Source organism: Hyla sarda, chromosome 2, assembly GCF_029499605.1.
Source record: "Hyla sarda isolate aHylSar1 chromosome 2, aHylSar1.hap1, whole genome shotgun sequence".
Taxonomy (NCBI): domain Eukaryota; kingdom Metazoa; phylum Chordata; class Amphibia; order Anura; family Hylidae; genus Hyla; species Hyla sarda.
In genome coordinates this window covers 445,086,136-445,108,976 of record NC_079190.1, presented here as the reverse complement: position 1 = coordinate 445,108,976, position 22,841 = coordinate 445,086,136, and the positions used below count along the sequence as shown (strand labels likewise).

General features: G+C 40.3%; 1 protein-coding gene across 2 annotated transcripts in view; it reads left to right on the top strand.

Annotated features, from left to right (window-relative positions):
• The window catches only part of EPHA6 (EPH receptor A6), a 1,030,110-nt gene that overhangs the window by 798,148 nt on the left and 209,121 nt on the right, over positions 1–22,841 (top strand). For both annotated transcript variants that reach the window (XM_056559324.1, XM_056559326.1), the window contains one exon: positions 2,988–3,113. In XM_056559324.1, coding sequence (XP_056415299.1) covers positions 2,988–3,113 — 126 coding nt within the window. The remainder of the gene's footprint in view (positions 1–2,987; positions 3,114–22,841) is intronic.

Here is a 22,841-nt window from a genome sequence, read left to right as displayed (position 1 = left end):
ACTCTAGAAATAGCCTATGTTGTATTCTACATATAAATCAGACCACTGTGGCTGGTGGCAGACAGCAAAGCATCCCGTCTAGTTCTTGTACGATGACGCTGCCAGTAAATCATCTACAAGATTTCTTTCTCTTGTGTCTCCAATAAAAAGATTTTTTTGACAAGCTTCACACTCTCTGTGCATTTTAAAGCCTTGGAGATGCACCTTGTATATGAAGAATCTGCTTAAATTATTCATACATGCACAACCGAGTCTAGAAGCACTTGACCTCCTGCTCCATCCATAATAATACATACCCTCCTCTTGGAAATCACCTATTATACCACTAGGGTGTAAACTCCTCGGGGCAGTGTCTCACTTTGCTATATTATTATCTGCACGCTGTTCTTTTTCTTAACGTTTGTTGTGTATATTACGGTATCTTTTTGCTGCATTGTAAATGTGTAGATTTACTGGATATGGCTGGGAGCTTGGGGGAATTGTAAAGTAAAACTATCTTCAAGCCATCCATATGTGTACTATGACAATTATTGTAACCGAAGAGTGTGAGGTTGTGAACCAGCGCTCAGACTTGTAGAAGAACACTCCCCATTCAATGAGCTTGTTATAATGAAAACAACACTGTATATACTGGTTATGGTTTTTCTCAAGGCAAGTTAGCTCTCCCATTACTTCCATTTGTTATTAAAAGTATTCTTTCTGTTCTAGACTAAATGATATTGTACTTCACTAGCGTAGATTTTTAAAATTATGTTTTCTTTACATAGATTATATAGTTTAATCCTGAACATAGAACAGAGGGAGGTCATTCTGCTTGAGCTGTTACCAGCATTCATAGATATGATCTGCAGCAGCCACATAGACATACAAAACTAGTGTCTGGAGAAGACCTACAGGGATAGGGATAAGGATAGGGGATAAGATGTCTGATCTCGGCTGCGGCACCTCAGACATCCGGTGCACGGAGCGAACTTCGGTCTGTGCCGGATAACTGGCGATGCAGGACGGAGGCTCGTGAGGTCACGGTCAATGCAAGTCTATGTGAGGGGGTGTGATGGCCATCCTGCCCCCTCCCATAGACTTGCATTGAGGGGTCGTGGCTGAGATATCACAAGCAAGGCGCAGCCATGATGTCACGAGCCTCTGGCCCTTCACCTGTCACTCTAAATGAATCCCCCCAGCGGCAGGACCCCTGCGATCAGACATCTTATCCCCTATCCATTGGATAGGGGATAAGATGTCTAGGGGCAGTGTAAACCTTTAAAGACTTGGGTCTGATATGAATTCATCAACAATGGGGGAGGTAACTAAAAACTGACTAGTTCTCAGAAAATGTAAACTTAGAGTAGACAGAGAATGCACTAAATTGTTAACAGTGCAACAGGGCTATTTAGAAAGTTGGTGCCTCTTTAACTGTCTTGTGTAAGTTTAGACTATTTTTAAGGGGGCTTAATTTTAAGGCAGAACTTTTATGGAGCATGACATTGATTGAAGCTGTGCCCCTTTTTTTAGAGGCTACACCCACTTTACGCAAAGCTGAGCCCTTTGTTGAGTGCCATGCATATCTTCATTTTTTTTTTTTTGTCTAATTTGGTTTAGAAATCTAATAATTCTGGTGCACAAGCTTTTGTTTATCTTCCCCACTGTTTTTCAAAAAGATGTACAGTACTGTATTTGTGTGCTGTACTGGAAAGTAAGCAGGGTAGAAAAATGTTAAAGGAAACAAGTCAAAAAAAGAGAGGAAGATCTTAAAGGTTATGGATGCTATTAATACAGTTTTTTATTCTTGTTTTTTGTTTTTTTTATGGTTAAAAAAATCCATAGGTCTTTATTAAAAAAATTAGTTATTCTTCTACAACCCTGCTTTCACACATACATAGTGATGCCCGATTCTCATGTCTGCAAACCAGTCTCCAGCCCTTAAATGGACACTCTCATTAAAACAAATTTTTGCTATTGCACTACTTATGGTAAATAAAAAATCTTTCTATTGTACTTTGTTTAAAAAAAATGAAGTCTTCTATGTTTTATTTGTGCTTAAAAAAGCTGCCACTAGGTGTCTCCCTACTTGTCCAGAGCACTTTTCCTCCCATCTCTTGAACAGACTTTGGACTCTTGCTGGCCTGGCAGAAGTCCAAACTCAGGAAATGCAGTCTGGAGTGTGGAGGGGGGGAGGGTGTGCAGCCTTATCCAATCAGAGCTCATCTCACACTGAACTGCTCTGGGCTGTGTGTAGCAGAGTGAGGGAGGAAGTTCTCCCCCGTATGACTTCAGATGATGTCATGCCTCCTGGGTAATGCCCTTTCCCATTTTATGAATCTGACTGAGACTGAGCAGAAAATACAGAGCAATATCAAGGTAGAAAACTAAAAAATAATAAAAATAAAGGCAAGGGATGGTTTATCATGATGGGAGGATTATAAAATGTAAAAAGATCATGAGAGGTACTCTTTAACTCTTTTTAATATTTTATCTAAGGTTATTTATGACCAGATCAAAGATCAATTTTTATCCGGCCATAAATCATGAGACTATCCAAGCCATTGAAAATGGGACCTCCACTTCCAGTTATGTACAAGTTCAGTAAATTCAATTTTTTTACACACGCAGATTAAGACAAGACACACAAATAAAAATCTAAAGAGGATCTATTACCTCTCCTGATATACTTACTTCAAATGAGACCTATCAGACTTCTCGTAGATAAAAAAAAAAAAAAAAAAAAAAAGAGCCCTCACCCTCTCGGGCCAGACATTAACGCCGGTATGACGCGTTTTGACTATTGCTTCTATCATAGGAATCATAGCAAATTCCATTTCTAAAGCAAGAAAAATAGAACAGCACAATATAGAGCACTAAGAAAGGATGCTCCAGAACCTTTATTTATTGAGGGATAAAAAAGACATGTAAAGGGACCTCTTTAATAGTATGTTTACTTGTCAATGATATGTGAACATGTTATGACTACACTACTGTTTCCTCTACAGTGAGGTTCCCTGGAGCAAAAACTTACATTGATCCAGACACATATGAAGATCCTTCCTTGGCTGTTCATGAGTTTGCAAAAGAGATTGACCCATCCAGAATCCGGATTGAAAGAGTAATTGGCGCAGGTAAGCCAAATTCATCAATCTTTAAATTTTTATTTAGGCTTTATATTGCTATTTGGGACAACCCATAAGAAGCTGTCCCTACTCTTGGTGTGGCCTGATGAAGCTGCGCATGCGCAGCGAAATGCGTTGCATTTAATAAATCCATTGATTTTACTTGGCTGCCTGATGGTTCCTCTCTGCGCCAGACAAACTCCTGAATCCATGGTCATTCGGTTTTGATTCTACTCTTGGTGTAACAATGTTATGTAAGTCATTCTAAATAATAAGTTATAGGCAAGTTTAAAAAGTATCCTTTCTAAGACGGAATGTTAAACTTTACGGCTTTATGCACACATTGTGGTTTGCAGAACTGCATCAAAACTGTGGGGCTTTGTTGTGATTTCATGAACTTGTGGCAAACACAGAATTTTTGTACAATGCTAGGAAAAATATGACCGCTATGTACAAATATACACTAATACAAAGTTGTAGAGTATACCTATATGCCTAAGGACAAGTTTGTGGTTACTAGTTAGTGAAGGGAATTATTTGAAATTGACCTTTTTGTCAAGTCGTCTGGGTTTATGAGAAAAATTATAAATAGAAAGCTTGTAACACCAACAGGGCCAGACAGTCTAGACAGAACAGCATGTAGCTGAAACCATGTAACACTTTTAAATGGGGCAAATACAGATACACTGTCCCCTGGGAGATGTTTGTGATATCAGGTATAATATACCCCTTCCCCAAAACATCTCCATAATTCTCGCCCTTCACTGCTGATTCAGGTTGATGGCATCAGAGTAGCTGGATAGGTAGTTACTGCTCCGGCTTCATGGAAGTCATATTTCCATTTCATGGTCTACCCCTAGAGCCCTCTGCCATCTTTAGGTTCAGCAACAGTTGGCCCTAAGTCCTGCACCCTTAGATATAAGCTACAGCATATAAGCTACTCCTGACATACCACCATATGGTGACTGACCCTTTATAAAGCTCAAACCACACTAAAGGTCCTCTTAGACAATAGACATGTATTAGGAGATATCATCACCATAATGACTTATGTCCTCTAGTAAGCTGTACATTTCATTAGTCAAGAACAGACCTATGATATTCTTTTAATATGTGGAATATTACCCAGGAATAATGTACAATAAGACACATAAAACATAGGAGCTTAAATATGTTTATTTTTTAACATGGTCTAATAGCCAATAATAGGGTCATGGTTTTCTCATGGCATTTGGTGTAATTTCTAGTAGTGAAGAGTAATAGAAAATATTGGGGTTAGAGGAGTCCGAAATGAATGAATTACTGTAAGTTGCAGTACTGATGTAGATCATATAAATGTGGCATAACAGCAATATATTACTATCCTAACCTGATATGGTAGTGACATATACTTATCCCTAACTTATTCCTGCATGGTTTCCTTCCTGACAGCTGAGTCGAAGGCTATGTTCACATGGTGGAATGTCAACACGGAAAAATTTCTGTGCAGATATTCCACAGACAGCGGGGTGCTGGCAGAACATGCCCGGTGCTAGGACCACTCGGAAATCCACCGTCTTATAGATGGAATCGGGAATTACGCAGCAGATGTTGCTGCCACTAAAATTCCGTTGTGTGAACAGAGCAGCAGAATCCTATTGAAATCATTGGACTCTGCTGCTGCGGAATGTCCGTGCGGTTGATTCATGCAGAATTCCACGCGGACATTCTTCCGTGTGAACATAGCCTAAGCGGGAGCACATGTGCGCTATTCTGTCCAAAAGCTTTCATGTCTAAATGCCAACACACAAGCAGCAAGACCTCTGTAGCTCAGTTTAAGTCCTCTGCCATGCATAGCGCTGTTTTCTACACTCTGATGTCACTAGGGCAGAGGGGAGGCAGGTGCAGCCAAGTCATGCCATATGGCGGGGAAAAGGCTGAATTTAGGGGGAGGCCTGGTCACCCCGGCTGACACAACTGTGCTCCCTCAGATTTCCTCCTAGGCGAAATTATGTGTGGTTGGCATAAATTTTTTGCAGTAGCTCAACAGGAGAACAGACATGCCTTTGGCATCTTTTTTTAATTCATTTTATGCTGATCATGAAGAAGGTATGGTTCTGAACCAAGTCCTCATGACCATAGGCTACTTCTCAGGGAACTGTCAAATGACTGCGAGGGGGAGGTAATATACATTTCCTCTAATCTGGTGAAACGCTGGGGGGCAGTGTTTGTCGTTGTTCATTGGCATCTCCATTATCTACCTAGTTATCACCCATGGCAGACTGCAGCCCCACACAGGATTATTGTCACTTTTGGATAGTATCATATAGAGTGCAAGCACTGAGGTCAGCCTATTTGTACTGTTGAGATGAGGCACTGTTATGGATATATATATATATATATATATATATATATATATATATATATATACCGTATATATATATATATATATATATATATATATAATCACTTTTCTCTTAAAACTATTGGTACAGGTTGCAAAAACAAGTGGCCAACCCCTTCTAAGTCTTTTATGCGCCGCATTATCACAACATGGTGTAGCATATTAACCCAGGCACTCCCCTCGTGAGTGTTTTTACACAGTATGCACCTTGGGGAAAGACATACCATTTCTCTGTCACTCTGTTACATTTAAAAAACTGTATCACGTACTTTATCTTTTATGAGAAAATTCCAGGGTTATTACCCATTTACACAAGGGAAGAATTTAGTGTAAATAACATCTTGATTGGTATATTTTAATTAAAAACAAAAATAAATAAATAAAAAGGAATGTCTTGTAGCAGATTCTACATCATTATGGTGTATTAATCAATCCCACTAGGTATGCACAAACAGCCCACTGAGGACACCGCAGCTTTAAACTTTGTATGACTTGTCTTATATGGGATCCATAATGCCTTTTATGTTATTAATAGGTGACAGAATATTCTACTCACTTGAACCTATGAACTTATATTATTAAATTGCTTTATCATATAAAAGCTTTGTCTCATCTATACAACTCCCTTCTCAACATACAGCATTCATATTCATCAAATTCTTGACTGATTTCTAGCTTCTTGTTCCCCCTCCATGGATCTCTATGGGATACATGGAGGGGGCATGTCAGCCACGGCTCCGTGCGGTGGTCAGCACGCCCCTTCGAGAAGACTGCCAGGGCCTCTTTCGGGACATTGTGGGGGGGTCACAATGGTCGGACCCCACGCGATCTATAACATATCCCCTATCCAAATTTATCTTTCACTACAGAACTCCTTTAACTTGGTTTAAATATTTTTTTAGTAATCATTTCTAATTAAAGTTTTTTTGGTGTAATCATTCCATCATTGATATTTTTTTTTTTTTACTAAATTAACACAGATGATGGTTGGATCTATTTTATTTTATGTAAGTAAACCATTCAAATAGCATAATGTGATATAAAAACAACAACAGGCTTTTATGAGCCATGAAATAAGGTTATTGCCTTTGTTTTCCATTATAAAAAATTGGGACAAGTCCAAAACTTTAAAGGGATACTCCGGTGCTTACACATCTTATCCCCTATCCAAAGGATAGGGGATATGATACCTGATCGCGGAAGTCCCGCAGCTGGGGACCCCCGTGATCATGCACGCGGCACCCCGTTTGTAATCAGTCCTCGGAGTGTGTTCGCTCCGGGTCTGATTACGGTCGACCGCAGGGCCGGCGGCGTGTGACGTCACGCCTCCGCACCCATGTGATGTCACGCTCCACCCCTCAATGCAAGCCTACGGGAGGGGGCGTGATAGGGGATAAGATGTGTAAGCACCGGAGTACCCCTTTAATGAAGTTCAAACATCTGTGTTCTTGCTTGTGATATCTATCAACCTGTTGATCTTGGAGCTATTATAATAAACTCAGAAATGAGAATAGAGACAATGAATCTGCTGTCCCTGGCTCTGTCTGTAGGGTGTGCGTGTGTCCCCCTTGTTTCTTACAACGTTAACAAGCATGCACACCAAAACCTGTCCCTGGAAAATTACCACACGTCATTCCCTATTTGAGTCAGTCACACATGCTTAACCTTTGCCTTAGTAATATTGTGGTTCTCTGTGTCCATAGCAAATGTGAGTTAGTCTCCTGATATTCTGTGTATTGACCTGAGTCTGATAACCTTACTTCACCTCTACCATACCGACTCTCCTGTGCCTGACTAAAATTGCTTAATCGCGATTAAGCCCCGCCCACCCCTCCTCCCAGCCGTATACGGGAACCGTAATGACAAACCGTAGTGTGAACCCAGCCTTACTAAGAGTGTCAGGTTTTTACTAGTGAGAAATGTTGTTTCAGACTTGCAGGATTCCTCTCTATTTACTATGGGGAAAAGTCAGGAAAATTTTCTGACCAGCTTTTTGTAGGTGGAAATTTTCAGTCATTTATCCACAGGATTTTCTGTGAATTCAATAGTTAATCAGTCGGGTTGTGAAGCCACGCCCCCTTTTGGACCGGCCATGCTCCCTTTGCGACAGACCATGCCCCTTTTTTGGCTTTTCACAGTGCAATGTCGGGTTTGTCGGATTTTCCAGGCGCAGACTGTCGCACACTGGCGCAGACATGTTGCAGACACACTGCTCCAAAATAATCCGACAAAAACTGGTCGGTTTCAGCTTAGTAAATGAGGCCCACAGTATTTCTACCTAAAAAGGGCACTTTTTTGTTGTTAAAAAGCATACAAAATCCAAAAGTGCAGTGTTTTTTTTTATTAAACAAGCTGTTAGTTACTATGGGTTACTGCATGTTGCAATAACTTTGGAGTTAACTTAAACCCCACTTAAAAATTACTTGAATTCGTATAACCCTAGCAGTGCTATACAGGTATTTAGAGCTTACAGACAGTGTTATACACGTGTTTTGAGGCTTATTTTATTGCCGGTTAGTGTAGAACCTGTTTGCCATGAGCCAAACTTTTGCGTTACATTTGGGAGCCTGCCAAAAAGTTCACTCAACTCTATTCCTCATGTTTTGCCCTACCAGTATGTTAGCTCAAAGGAGTACTGCCCCAGCGTTCTGAACATTTTGTTCTGAATGCTGGGTGCGGGCTGCGGAGGTCGTGATGTCACGGCCACACCCCTTGTGATGTCTCACCACGCCCCCTCAATCCAAGTCTATGGGAGGGAGTGTGATAGCCACCACACCCCCTTCCATAGACTTGCATTGAGGGGGCATGATGTGACATCACAAGGGCCGTGGCTGTGGTCGTGACGTCACAACCCATGCAGCCTGCACCCCGCGATCACAACAAAATGTCCTGAAAGCTGGGGCAGTTGAGTACCCCTTTAATTTCTACTATTGTACTATTGTGGATTGAGCTTTAGATGATCATTTCTAATAGTTTCTGTTGAGACTAGAGTTTGTTTGTACTGGTTTCCGTGATGAATGTGTTTTTTATGCAGTGTAATCTTAAAGATGAATTGTAGATGATGGATACAAAAGCCTTGAAGAAAAGATTGCGTCATTTTCTGTCATTATCTGATTTAGTACAAAGTGAAAATTTTATTTGACCGTGAGCTCATATAAAGATTGTGATTGTTCACCAAGTGGATTGTGAATATGTAAGAGATTGCTCGGTTTCAGGATGATCAGGACTTTTTTTTTGAGTAATGTATATGTAAGATTAGTTAAATGGGTTATCCAGGATAAGGAAAACATTAATAATTTTTACAATAAAACAGCACCACACCAGTCCTCAGGTTGTGTGTGGTATTACGGCTCAGATCCATTGAAGTGAATTAAGCACCTGGGACAGGTGTGGTGCTGTTTTTGGAAAAAACTAGCTCTGTTTTTCTATTCCTGGATAACCCCTTTAAAGGGGTACTACGGTGAAAACCTTTTTTCTTTTAAATCAACTGATGGCAGAAAGTTAAACATATTTGTAAATAACTTCTATTAAAAAATGTTAATCCTTCCTGTACTTATTACCTGCTGAATACTACAGAGGAAATTATTTTCTTTTTGGAATGCTCTCTGATGACATCACAAGCACAGTTCTCTCTGCTTACGTTATTATAATAATAACGCTTTATTTATTGTTGTCCTTAGTGAGATTTGAACCCAAGTCCCCAGCACTGCAAGGCAGCAGTGCTAACCACTGAGCCAACATGCTGCCCTTAGCATACTTCTGCTATGCATCTGCTATGCATCTGCTATGCATGGTTGCTAAAATGGACAGAGATGTCAGCAGAAAGCACTGTGCTTGTGATGTCATCAGTGTTCCAAAAAGAAAGGAATTTCCTCTGTAGCATTAAGCAGCTAATAAGTACTGGAAGGTTTAAGATTTTTTAATAGAAGTAATTTACAAATATGTTTAACTTTCTGCCACCAGTTGATTTAAAAGAAAAAAGGTTTTCACCAGAGTACCCCTTTAAACTTGATAGTAATAGTCCTTATTTTTTATATTCATCTGTAAAGGAGGAATTGTTTTATTAAAGGGGTTATCCACCATAAGGTGATTTTAGTACTTACCTGCCAGACAGTAATAGACATGCTTTGGAAGAATCTGTGCTTGTCTTGGAGCTAAATAGCTATGTTCTTAGTCCACTATAATGTTGCTGCTTTCTTTTTGTGAAATGGCTATTTCCTGTTGAAGTTCCCTCTCTCCAACTACAAGTCCCATGATTCCTTGTTTGTAAGTGTGAGGTCACTGTTTCCCCTCCCACACATCAGCCACCCCACCCATTATAGCACACCTAAGCTGTGCTGTAAACAATAGACCAGTGTTTTCTAACCAGGGTGCCTGCGGCTGTTGCAAAATTGCAATTTCCTCCAGAATGATCTCCCTCAAACCCAGCGGTTGCTCCACCCATTGAAGCAGATAGGCACCCTTTCATCACCTGACCAGTGTAATGTCTCGGGCCACACTGAAATCTGGGAAAACCTGAGATGACAGATGTTTATGCTGTTAAAAATGAACATCGGGGCAAACATCACAGAAGAATTATGAGACCGCCATCAAACACAGGAACAGACACTATATTATGAACTACACTAACTTTACAGCTCCTTTAGCACAGTCAAATAAAAAAGAAATCCTGGAATACCCCTTTAATTTAAAGTGGATCTAAAAATGAGACTGAAAAATGTTTCAGTGTTCTTGACAGATATCAAAACTTTTTTTATCTACAGTATAAAAATGTTTTGATAATTTTAGCAAGCCAGTATTGACTTTGAGGGCCTTTATTCTTTGTGTGCAGGCTGCTACAAGTCAATTACAGAATTTTAAAGGGAAAACAATGTTACAAAGATGATGTGTTTATACGTTAGTCTGGGTCAACTGAAGAGCTTTAAGAATCTGTGGGTTATCTTATTGATCATTTAGAAATGTGTAATTTACCCAGAAATTTGGAGGCCACAAAATAGAATTTTTGTGTTGTTTGCATTTGTCACTTTTGTGGTACAATGATGAGCTGCAAACAAAGAGCTATAGAAATCCTACCACAACCAATGTGTTGATGAGATATAAGAGTAATCTTTCCCAAGATACAAACACAGTGGGGGGATTTATAATTATCATTAGAGCAGTTTTTGTGTGTATATTTGTCACACTGTTGGCGCTGTACAGCTTTTTAGTTTACTTTTTTTTGCAATGGTAAGGGTTTTATCAACTGCAACTTAATAAAAAAAAGTTGCAAATTTATGTGCTCAAAAACACCAAAAAGTTGCAAAAATACGCCAGTCCAGACTTAGTTTAGCTTTTTGGTGTGTGTAGAGTGAAATTTCAGTAACTTTGTACCTGTACAAAATGTATTAAATTCCCTGCGACCATTTAATAAGTATGGTGCACTTACACATTCCCAGCACACAAAAAAAGATGGGCAAAACTGCTTCACCTAAACCTACAATAATGAATCCCCCCCCTTCTTAGAAAGGGGAGAAGGCGCTCTCATGTGCAGGATTCCAAGTAATCCCACAGAGAGGAAGGGGCGGGGGAGAATGGCCTCTTAAGTTGGTTGGTTGTTTAGCATACACAAGTTGGTTGTTTAGCATACACAACAATGGGAAGCCCATATGTTGTAAGCTCTGACTGCAGCCGTCCTGTCCTAGAGTAGCATGGACCATAAAAGGACTTCAGAAGTGAACAGGATACCCGGCGCTGTTCAGATTTAAAAATGCATGGATCTGTATATATATCAGAAGAGTAGCTTTATTGTAAGATTCATGCAATGTGTTTCGCTGTGCATGGGCAGCTTCATCAGGCATCTGCAGCCTGATGAAGCTACCCATCTGCAGCGAAACGCGTTGCATGAATTTTACAATAAAGCTACTCTTCTAATGTATCCACAGATCCATGCATTTTAAAATCTGAACAGCGCCAGGTATTCTGTTCGTTTCTGAAGTCCTTTTATAGTCTGTGTTAAGATTGAGAAGGTTTAATAAAGACAACATGGTCTTCAAGAAAAAGCTCCAGAATTGAGATTGTATATGAGGGGATATCCCGGAAACATTATTAGGAAAGCATAGGAGAGGATGGCTATAAAATGGGCACCCCAATTTAGATAAACTTATCCCCAATTGAGAGGCTAGGATATGATCATGAGGCAATCTAACCACTGGGACACCTGCAATCTCCTAAACAATGCCCCATCTCTTACCTATGGGTGCAGCTTTTGTCAGGTGAGCACTCAACACCTCCAAGATGGAAGAAGGCCTCCTTGTGCTGAACAGTGAAAGGCCTGCTATGCAAATCACTCCTGCATGTCTCCCAATTGTGGACCGGAGAGCTCAGAGACAAGCTGCTGAACTGAAAGTTCAGTGCTAAAACTAGGACCCATACAGGAGATCACGGGAAATCCTTCTGATCTGCTGGTCACTCATTCCGACATCCAGTGCTCAGAAAGGGGCATATCTGAGGCAAGCACTGAGCCTGCCCCCACCATGCATTAACTTCCTCCCTGAGTCTGCTGTGCTGGGTCTCTTCATCCAGTTACTGCAGGCTGCTCTGTAACCTTCTCCTCTCTGTTTTCAGACAGGAGTCTGATAGACAGGAGTGAGCACAGAGGAGTGCTAATCCTCCCTCACTTCCTGGACTTTGTCCATGCCTATGCTTCAGCTGGGACAAAGACGAGTTGTTGTTTTCTGTCTAACTGCTCTCTGATGACTCACGTCCCGGGAGCTGTGCAGTTCCTATGGGGATATTCTCCCATCATGCACAGCTCCCGGGACGTGACATCATCATTGAGCAGTTAGACAGAAAACTTCAGAAGCTAATAACTATTGGAAGGATTAAGATTTTTTAATAGAAGTAATTTACAAATCTTGTGTAATAGAAACAGAGTCCGGCACTGCTGTGGTGGAAACTGGCTGATTTCAGCGCAGGTGTGGAGGCAAGTCAAACAAATACCGGGGGTGCTCAGTCTATGTAGCAAAGACCATCCAAAACCAACAGGTGTAGAAAGAAAGACGGCACTCACCCAGGTACGTTGTGCTGACGATTATCTTTTATTTCATATCGTCCATAAATTCATGCAGGGAGGTGCAGTGTCAGGCAGGTATTAGCGGACGGAATGCTGGCTCTCACGCTGTGAGAGCCAGCGTTCCGGCCGCTAATACCTGCCTGACACTGCACCTCCCTGCATGAATTTATGGACGATATGAAATAAAAGATATTCGTCAGCACAACGTAGCTGGGTGAGTGCCGTCTTTCTTTCTACACCTGTTAATTTACAAATCTGTTTAACTTTCCGGAGCCAGTTGATATATATAAAAAAAGATTTTGCCTGGAATACCCCTTTAAATATAAATATTAATATAGTTTGTAAACTATTTAAAATATTATATAAACTTTGCATTGTACAGGTATGTCATATGTGCTGTATGTAGAAATGGATAGTATCTCAATTACCTCATACTACCCATGTGCAATAAGACATTTTTAAACATGTAAGCCTATTACAGTTTGACCTACTTGTAAGGGTACTGTATAATACTGTACAATAGAAAGGGTTTTGGAAATCAAACACCCCATTCAATTGATATATTCTTTTTCATATTGTTGTTCAGCGCTTTGTATGTGTTACGCCGAGCGCTCCGGGTCCCCGCTCCTCCCCGGAGCGCTCGCTACACTCTCGCTAACTTGGAATATGGCCCGGCTCCTACATGATCTCTTTCATCAACGATTAGTTTGGTCACCATTCTGTGCCATGGTTTTTTCCTAACGTAACAAGGATAATGCACAATGTGGTACGCACACAGTGATAACATAGTATAAAAATACTATACAAGAGATAATGAATTCAATAAAATTATAGCACAGGAATAAGTAACATTACAGTAGTGGAATATTGTGCACTGTGATGTCACATCGCAAAGCTCAACTATTCAGCTATGAAGATAGAGCATACAAACAGTGAGGTCTCAGTGCAGGTATAATGCACACAGCGATGTCACAGTATAGGGATAATGCACACAGTAATGTCACAATACAGGGAAAATGCACACGGTGACATCACAGTACAGGCATAATGCACACAGTGATGTCAAAGTAAAGGGATAATACACACAGTGAAGTCTCAGTACAGGAATAATGCACACAGTGATGTCAAAGTAAAGGGATAATACACACAGTGAAGTCTCAGTACAGGAATAATGCACACAGTGATGTCACAGTATAGGGATAATGCACACACTGTGATATCACAGTGCAGATACATTGCAGACAACAATATCACAGTAGATAAATAATGTGTATATAGTAGTTCTGTTAAAGTGCAGAAATAATTTGTAGTAGAAGTATAATACACACATAGGAAGCAATCAATCATGGAGTGCTATAGTAAAATTTAACACAGGGTCCCGTTTTACCGGCTTCAGGTTTCCATCCACCCCCCCTTCCATCATCCATAGTCATCACTAATTACACCTCATCTCTGAGTAGAGATAGACCTCCCCAGTTGCTGCTTCCTCCAGCTACTGCTATACCTGCTTCCATGGTAGATAGGTCTCTAGGAGTGTGGGAACCCTGTGCACTTGTTGCATCTTGCATTGATTACTCTGCGCAATTCATCTTTTAGAGTGTGTATTGTTCAAACCCAATTATCCTTTTTATCATATTATATAGGCTGTGTTCCATGTATTCTTTATATGCCTGCCCTTGTCATGGTGCCTGGAGGACATGATTAGTTCCTGAGGCTACTTAGGCCTAGTGGTGGTCACATGCTTAGAAGGGTACATGTGTCTTAATTCTTTACCCATGTGGTGCCACCCAGTTGTATAAAAGAGCGCAAAATGAGCTTGTGTGTCATGTATGTGCAGGGAACAGTGAAGCCCTAACTAACCCACAGCCACTGTCCCTACCTATTACCTATCCTCCCTAAGTGACGGATCGACAACCACGATGACAAACCCTCATTGCTAAGTGCTGTGGCAGTGTAGTAAAAGGAATAAAATACAAAACAGTCGGAGTCAGGAAACAGCTGGAGGCACACAAAACTAACAAAAATAAATCTAAACACACACACACAGAAATCAGGGTAACACTAGCCGGGTCAGCAGCTGAAGATAGCAAAGTACCAAAACACAAGAGCAGAAGAAAGTTCAAAAGCTGAACCAAGATTAATATCCAGATAACAGAGAACAAACAATTCTGGTTACTCACCATAAGTTCTTTCACTGGCAACTGCAAACAGAGTGAGCTGGACTTAAGTAGCTAAGCCCATGATGCAGGCTCAGCCTGGTTAGCTGCTCACAGCCCAGATTGGCTAGGGTGAAACCAAGCAACCAGGCCAAGCCAAAACTCAGGGAAGTTTAACCCTTGGGGTCAAACACGGATGAGTCAATACATTGTGAGGGTGTTCTGTGGACTCTTTGTATGCCTGCACTTGTCATAGTGTTCAGAAGGTCCCAGAAGTCCATTTGGTTATTGAAGATGAAGTTTAATGCTACAAGAAGACAAAGGAGGTATTTTCAAAGTAAAAAAAAAAAAAAAAAAAGGATGTAAACTGCTTTCTGTGCTGCAGCCTTTGTAGTCATGGTGTCCCTGGAGACTTTTTTTTTTTTTAACTCCACAGTCCTTTCCAGAGATATAAAATTATTTATTAATATGTAAATGAAGCTCAACTGTTCAAGGGATATACCCAAGCATGGAAAAAGTCCAGGTTTAGCCAGTCTCATAACCCCCCCCCCCCCCCACCACCACCACCACCACCCTTTCATAAACAGCAGGCATAGATGTGTTAGTAACACCCCTAAGGCACTTGAGTCTTATTTACATATTAACAAACAGGCTTATAACTTTGTGCAGGAAAAAAACTATAAAGATAAAAAAAGAAATCACAAGAATCCTGATGAGAAGCCCTATCTAGCCATGTGCTTATTACACCCCTGTTTATCTGCTGTTAGGTCGTTGTGAAATATATAAATTTAACCCATGTGCCATATGTGAATATTTCAGTATTTCCTCCTAGTTATACTTTATTATGATCCATTTTTTTGCCTGTATAATATATGTTAAGGTTATTAGTCAAAAAGGAAAGTGTGCATGGTTTAAGAGCTATTTAATAAATGAATCGCTGAAGCACGAAGCTTAGATTTATTGCATGTCACAATTTCTCTCTATTGTCACTATCGTGGCGATGTAATTTTGAGTACATGTCTATATTAGCTTATTAATCAGTCTGAGGCGAGTTGAACCCCAGAATTAGAGTCCGTGGTATTTCTAATCCTATTCTCATTTCATCAGTTCAATCCAGTCGTTTATTCCAATTATCATAATTAATGCTGTAAAATGGTCAGTGGGCCATGAAATAAGGTAAAATAATTTAATTCAACATTGTGAAAGTTTCACTGTCTAAAATTGAAAATATTAGCTGTATAAAGCCGCCAATTTTGTCCACAGTCTAATAACTGCTTTGTAAGTACTTGGATCAAGGAGCAGAATAATTGTCAGGAAATAATATTGATTAAAATCAAGGTCTAATATACCCAGAAAAAATATTTTGGAATCAAAAGGAAGCTAAGTGTACCAATGTGTCCACCTGTACCTTTACTGGGTTTAGTTACTTTTACCAAAACTTTTGACATGTCACATGAACATCTCAAAAGTATTGATTGGTTAGGGTTTGAGTGTTCAGTTCTGCACTGATGACCAGATACAGTCGAGAGAAGTACGCATGTAAGCGATTCACTGCCCAGATTTACAGCAATTTCCATCCAGTTGGACTATTGACTTATAATGGAGCCCATCTATTTTAACTGGATGGAGATCAAAGCGAGCCTAGAAGTGAAATGCTTAAAGGGCTACTCTGCCCCCGTAGACATCTTATCCCCTATCCAAAGGATAGGGGATAAGATGTCTGTTCGCGGGGGTCCCACCGCTGGGAACCCCCACAATCTCTCCTGCAGCACCCCTGTCATCTGGTGCATGGAGCAAGCTTCGCTCCGTGCCTGATGACTGGCGATGCAGGGGCCGGAGGATAGTGACGTCATGCCCCCCCTTATGACATCATGCTCTGCCTCCTCAATGCAAATTTATGGGAGTGGGCGTGATAGCCGCCACGCCCTCTCCCATAGACTTGCATTAAGGGGGTTGGGTGAGACATCACAATCCTCCGCCCCTGCATCGCCAGTCATCAGGCACGGAGTGAAGCTTGCTCCATGCACCAGATGACAGGGGTGCCGCAGGAGAGATTGCAGCAGCGGGACCCCTGCGATCAGACATCTTATCCCCTATCTTTTGTAAAATAAAAGAAGCGATCTGATTGGTTGCTATGGGCAACTGGGCAACTTTTCCTCTGCACAGGTTTTCATAAATCCCCCCATCCTGTTTTGTGCCTCCATGGCTTCTGAAGCTACATTGTATTCATGCAAGGACGCTATTCAATGATATGACCTGAACAGAGTCATTTAGTGATTCCATTCTGGTCATTTTCTGTCATTTTCAGACTGAAAACATAACAGAGCATGTTTTTCATCCAAAGGCAAAAGTTAGATAAAAATTACTTGAACTGAGTCATTATGTGACTCTGTACAGATCTTTGGGTTAAATGGGGTCCCGTGCTGATCCGAGCACCTAAACGTCTGCAGCTGAATTTGAGCATCTATGGAGGGATCCATGCCACCAAGGTACAAAGTAGAGTGTGTGTGTGTATATATATATATATATATATATATATATATATATATATATATATATGTATATATATATATATATATATATATATATATATATATATGAAATCTTGTTCCCAGTAGACCTGCATTATAACACCCCCTGTTTCAGTGAAGCTGCACCTTCTCTGTTCTCTTTCGTGTCATGTTCCATCTGTATAATATGTTAAATAGAATTAAAGGGGTATTCCAGGATTTTTTTTATTTGACTATGCTACAGGGGCTGCAAAGTTAGTGTAGTTCATAATATAGTGTCTGTACCTGTGTGTTAGGGTTTTATCACAATTCTTCTGTGATTTTCACTCCAATATTTATTTTTACCAGCATACAAAATGACTGTTGCCTCAGATTTTTCCCAGCTTGCAATGCGGCCGAGACCTGACTCACTAGTCAGCTGATGACAGGGAGCCTGTCTGCTTCAATGGGTGGAGGGATCGCTTGGTGGGTGAGAGATCAATCTGCAACAAATACAACAGCTGTAGGCACTCTGATTGAAAACAACAGGTCTTTTTGAATGGATGCAGCTCATTTATGTTTCAATGGGTGGGGTGGCTGATGTGTGGGAGGAAGGAAAATGGAATTGTGGGATTTGTAGGCAAAGAAAAAAAAGTCAAACAGGAAATACCAATTCACAGAAAGCTAGCCACAGTGTTATGGTAATCTCACAACATAGCCATTTATCCCCAAGACAAGCGCAGATCCTTCCTAAGCATGTCCATTACTGTCTGCCGGGTACGTGATAAAATCACCTTATGCTGGATAAACCCTTTAATTCACATACTTATTCAAATCTGACATGAAACAAAAAAAACATCATCATCATTTATTTTCTATAATTTTAATACATTTTTAGGAGAAGCCAAATATACAGTCATGGCTGTAAATGTTGGTACCCCTGAAATTTTTCTAGAAAATTAAGTATTTCTCACAGAATAGGATTGCAGTAACACATGTTTTGCTATACACATGTTTATTCCCTTTGTGTGTATTGGAACTAAACCAAAAAGGGAGTAAAAAAAGCTAATTGGACATAATGTCACCCCAAACTTCAAAAATAGGCTGGATAAAATTAATGGCACCCTTTCAAAATTGTGGAAAAATAAGATTGTTTCAAGCATGTGATGCTCCTTTAAACTCACCTGGGGCAAGTAACAGGTGTGGGAAATATAAAAATCACACCTAAAAGCAGATAAAAAGGAGAGAAGTTCACTTAGTCTTTGCATTGTGTTTCTGTGTGTGCCAAACTAAGCATGGACAACAGAAAGAGGAGAAGAGAACTGTCTGAGGACTTGAGAACCAAAATTGTGGAGAAATATCAACAATCTCAAGGTAACAAGTCCATCTCCAGAGATCTAGATTTGTCTTTGTCCACCGTGTACAACATTATCAAGAAGCTTGCAACCCATGGCACTATAATCTCCCTGGGCGTGGACGGAAGAAAAAGATTGATGAAAGGTGTCAACGCAAGATAGTCCAGATGGTGGATAAGCAGCCCCAAACAAGTTCCAAAGATATTCAAGCTGTCCTGCTGCCTCAGGGAGAATTCCTGTCAGTGCGAACTATCTGTCAACATTTAAATGAAATGAAACACTATGGCAGGAGACCCAGGAGGACCCCACTGCTGACACAGAGACATAAAAAAGCAAGACCACATTTTGTCAAAATGAACTTGAGTAAGCCAAAATCCTTCTGGGGAAACATCTTCTGGAAAGATGAGACCAAGATAGAGCTTTTTGGTAAAGCACATCATTCTACTGTTTACCAAAAACGGAATGAGGCCTACAAAGAAAAGAACACAGTACCTACAGTGAAATATAATGGAGGGTCAATGATGTTTTGGGGTTGTTTTGCTGCCTCTGGAACTGGGTGCCTTGAATGTGTGCAAGACATCATGAAATCTGAGGATTACCAATGGATTTTGGGTCACACTATACAGCCCAGTGTCAGAAAGCTGGGTTTGCGTCCGAGATCTTGGGTCTTCTAGCAGGACAATGACCCAAAACATATGTCAAAAAGCACCCAGAAATGGATGGCAACAAAGCACTGGAGAGTTCTGAAGTGGCAGTAATGAGTCCAGATCTAAATCCCATTGAACACCTGTGGAGAGATCTTAAAATTGCTGTTGGGAAAAGGCGCCTTCCAATAAGAGAGACCTGGAGCAGTTTGCAAAGGAAAAGTGGTCCAACATTCCGGCTGAGAGGTGTAATAAGCTTATTGATGGTTATAGGAAGCGACTGATTTCAAGGGTGTGCAACCAAATATTAAGTTCAAGGGGTACTCCCGTGGAAAACTTTTTTTTTTAAATGAACTGGTGCCAGAAAGTTAAACAGATTTGTAAATTACTTCTATGAAAAAATCGTAATCCTTCCAGTACTTTTTAGGGGTTATATATTACAGAAGAAATGTTTTTCTTTTTGGATTTCTCTGAAATCACGACCACAGTGCTCTCTGCTGACCTCTGCTGTCCATTTTAGGAACTGTTGGCTATGGGGATTTTCTCCTGCTCGAGACAGTTCCAAAAATGGACAGCAGAGGTCAGCAGAAAGCACTGTGGTCGTGACATCAGAGAAATCCAAAAAGAAAAGCATTTCTTCTGTAGTATACAGCCCCTAAAAAGTACTGGAAGGATTAAGATTTTTTTTTTTTTTATAGAAGTAATTTACAAATCTGTTTAACTCTCTGGCACCAGTTGATTTAAAAAAAAAAAAAAAAAAAAGTTTTCCACGGGAGTACCCCCTTAAGGGGGCCAATAATTTTGTTCAGCCCATTTTTGGAGTTCGGTGTGACATTATGTCCAATTAGCTTTTTTTCCCTACCTTTTTTTTGGTTTAGTTCCAATACACACAAAGGGAATAAACGTGTATAGCAAAACATGTGTTACTGCAATCCTTTTCTGTAAGAAATACTTCATTTTCTAGAAAAAATTAAGGGGTGCCAACATTTACAGCCATGACTGTATTGTAATATGCATAATATAAAGAAAATAAGCTATCTACGAGCAGTCTATTAATTTCCTTCCCCATTTATAGTCTCTGTTCAGAATTTACCAAAAGTCTCCCCAAAAAAAAAATATGTCAATAAAAAAAAAAAAGAAAAAAAAAAAGAGAAATACGGTACCTGGAATAAATTGACAGCTGTGTGTTACCTTTCCACTGGTTAAAGGAGTGAAACCCCACAGAGCCTGTCACCGTTTGATCAGTGCAGACAATACTAAGCATATAAATTTAGGGTACGTTCAACACAGGCAAATTACGCTGTGAAAAATCCATGGCTAAATGGCTAAAACCTGCAGCTGAAAACTCGCAAAAGAACCGCCCGAGTGAACGTACCCTAAATCATTTACAATCCCCAGCACTCCCTTAGAATTACAAGTCCCAAACCAAACAGGTGCAATAAAATTAACACCTAGTTCTAAGCATATATGAGGGAATTCATCATTGTAGTGAAGGGGTACTCCTGTGGAATACTTTTTTTTTTTAGATCAACTGTAGCCAGAAAGTTAAACAGATTTGTAAATTACTTCTATTAAAAAAATCTTAATCCTTCCAGTACTTTTTAGGGGCTGTATACTACAGAGGAAATGTTTTACTTTTTGCATTTCTCATATGTCACGACACAGTGCTCTCTGCTGACCTCTGCTGTCCATTTTAGGAACTTTCCAGAGCAGGAGAAAATCCCCATAGCAAACATATGCTGCTCTGGACAGTTGAAAAAATGGACAGCAGAGGTCAGCAGAGAGCACTGTGGTCGTGACATAAGAGAAATCCAAAAAGAAAAACATTTCCTTTGTAGTATACAGCCCCTAAAAAGTACTGGAAGGATTCAGATTTTTTAATAGAAGTAATTTACAAATCTGTTTAACTTCCTGGCACCAGTTGCTGAATACTACAGAGGAAATACTGCTGATTACTACAGAGGAAATTATTTTATTTTTGGAACACAGAGCTCTCTGCTGACATGACCACAGTGCTCTCTGCTGACATCTCTGTCCATTTTAAGAACTGTCCAGAGTAGAATAAAATCCCCATAGCATACATATGCTTCTCTGGACAGTTCCTAAAATGGACAGAGGCGTCAGCAGAGAGCAGTGTGCTCGTGATGTCAGCAGAGAGTACTGTGTTCCAAAAAGAAAATAATTTCCTCTGTAGTATTCAGCAGCAGATTTTTTAATAGAAGTAATTTACAAATCTGTTTAACTTTCTGTCATCAGTTGATTTAAAAAAAAAAAAAAGTTTTCCACTGAAGTACGCCTTTAACCCCTTAACGACGCAGGACGTATATCTACGTCCTGCGCCGGCTCCCGCGATATGAAGCGGGATCGTGCCGCGATCCCGCATCATATCGCGTCGGTCCCGGCGCTAATCAACGGCTGGGACCCGCGGCTAATACTACACATCGCCGATCGCGGCGATGTGCAGTATTAACCCTTTAGAAGCGGCGGTCAAAGCTGACCGCCGCTTCTAAAGTGAAACTGAAAGTATCCCGGCTGCTCAGTCGGGCTGTTCGGGACCGCCGCGGTGAAATCGCGGTGTCCCGAACAGCTGATCAGACACCGGGAGGGCTCTTACCTGCCTCCTCGGTGTCCGATCGACGAATGACTGCTACGTGCCTGAGATCCAGGCAGGAGCAGTCAAGCGCCGATAATGCTGATCACAGACGTGTTAATACACGCCTGTGATCAGGATGAGAGATCAGTGTGTGCAGTGTTATAGGTCCCTATGGGACCTATAACACTGCAAAAAAAAGTAAAAAAAAAGTGTTAATAAAGGTCATTTAACCCCTTCCCTAATAAAAGTTTGAATCACCCCCCTTTTCTCATAAAAAAAATAAAACAGTGTAAAAAAATAAATAAATAAACATATGTGGTATCGCCGCGTGCATAAATGTCCGAACTATAAAAATATATAATTAATTAAGCCGTGCGGTCAATGGCGTACGCGCAAAAAAATTCCAAAGTCCAAAAAAGCGTGTTTTGGTCACTTTTTATAACATTAAAAAATGAATAAAAAGTGATCAAAAAGTCCGATCAAAACAAAAATCATACCGATAAAAACTTCAGATCACGGCGCAAAAAATGAGTCCTCATACCGCCCCGTATGTGGAAAAATAAAAAAGTTATAGGGGTCAGAAGATGACATTTTTAAACGTATAAATTTTCCTGCATGTAGTTATGTTTTTTTCCAGAAGTGCGACAAAATTAAACCTATATAAGTAGGGTATCATTTTAACCGTATGGACCTACAGAATAATGATAAGGTGTAATTTTTACCGAAATATGCACTGCGTAGAAACGGAAGCCCCCAAAAGTTACAAAATGGCGTTTTTTTTTCGATTTTGTCGCACAATGATTTTTTTTTCCGTTTCGCTGTGCATTTTTGGGTAAAATGACTAATTTCACTGCAAAGTAGAATTGGCGACGCAAAAAATAAGCCATAATATGGATTTTTAGGTGGAAAATTGAAAGGGTTATGATTTTTAAAAGGTAAGGAGGAAAAAACGAAAGTGCAAAAACGGAAAAACCCTGAGTCCTTAAGGGGTTAACTCCTCCCCTTTTAAAATCCATGATTTTTTTATGTTTTCACCTAGAGACCCATATGAGGGCTTGTTTTTTGC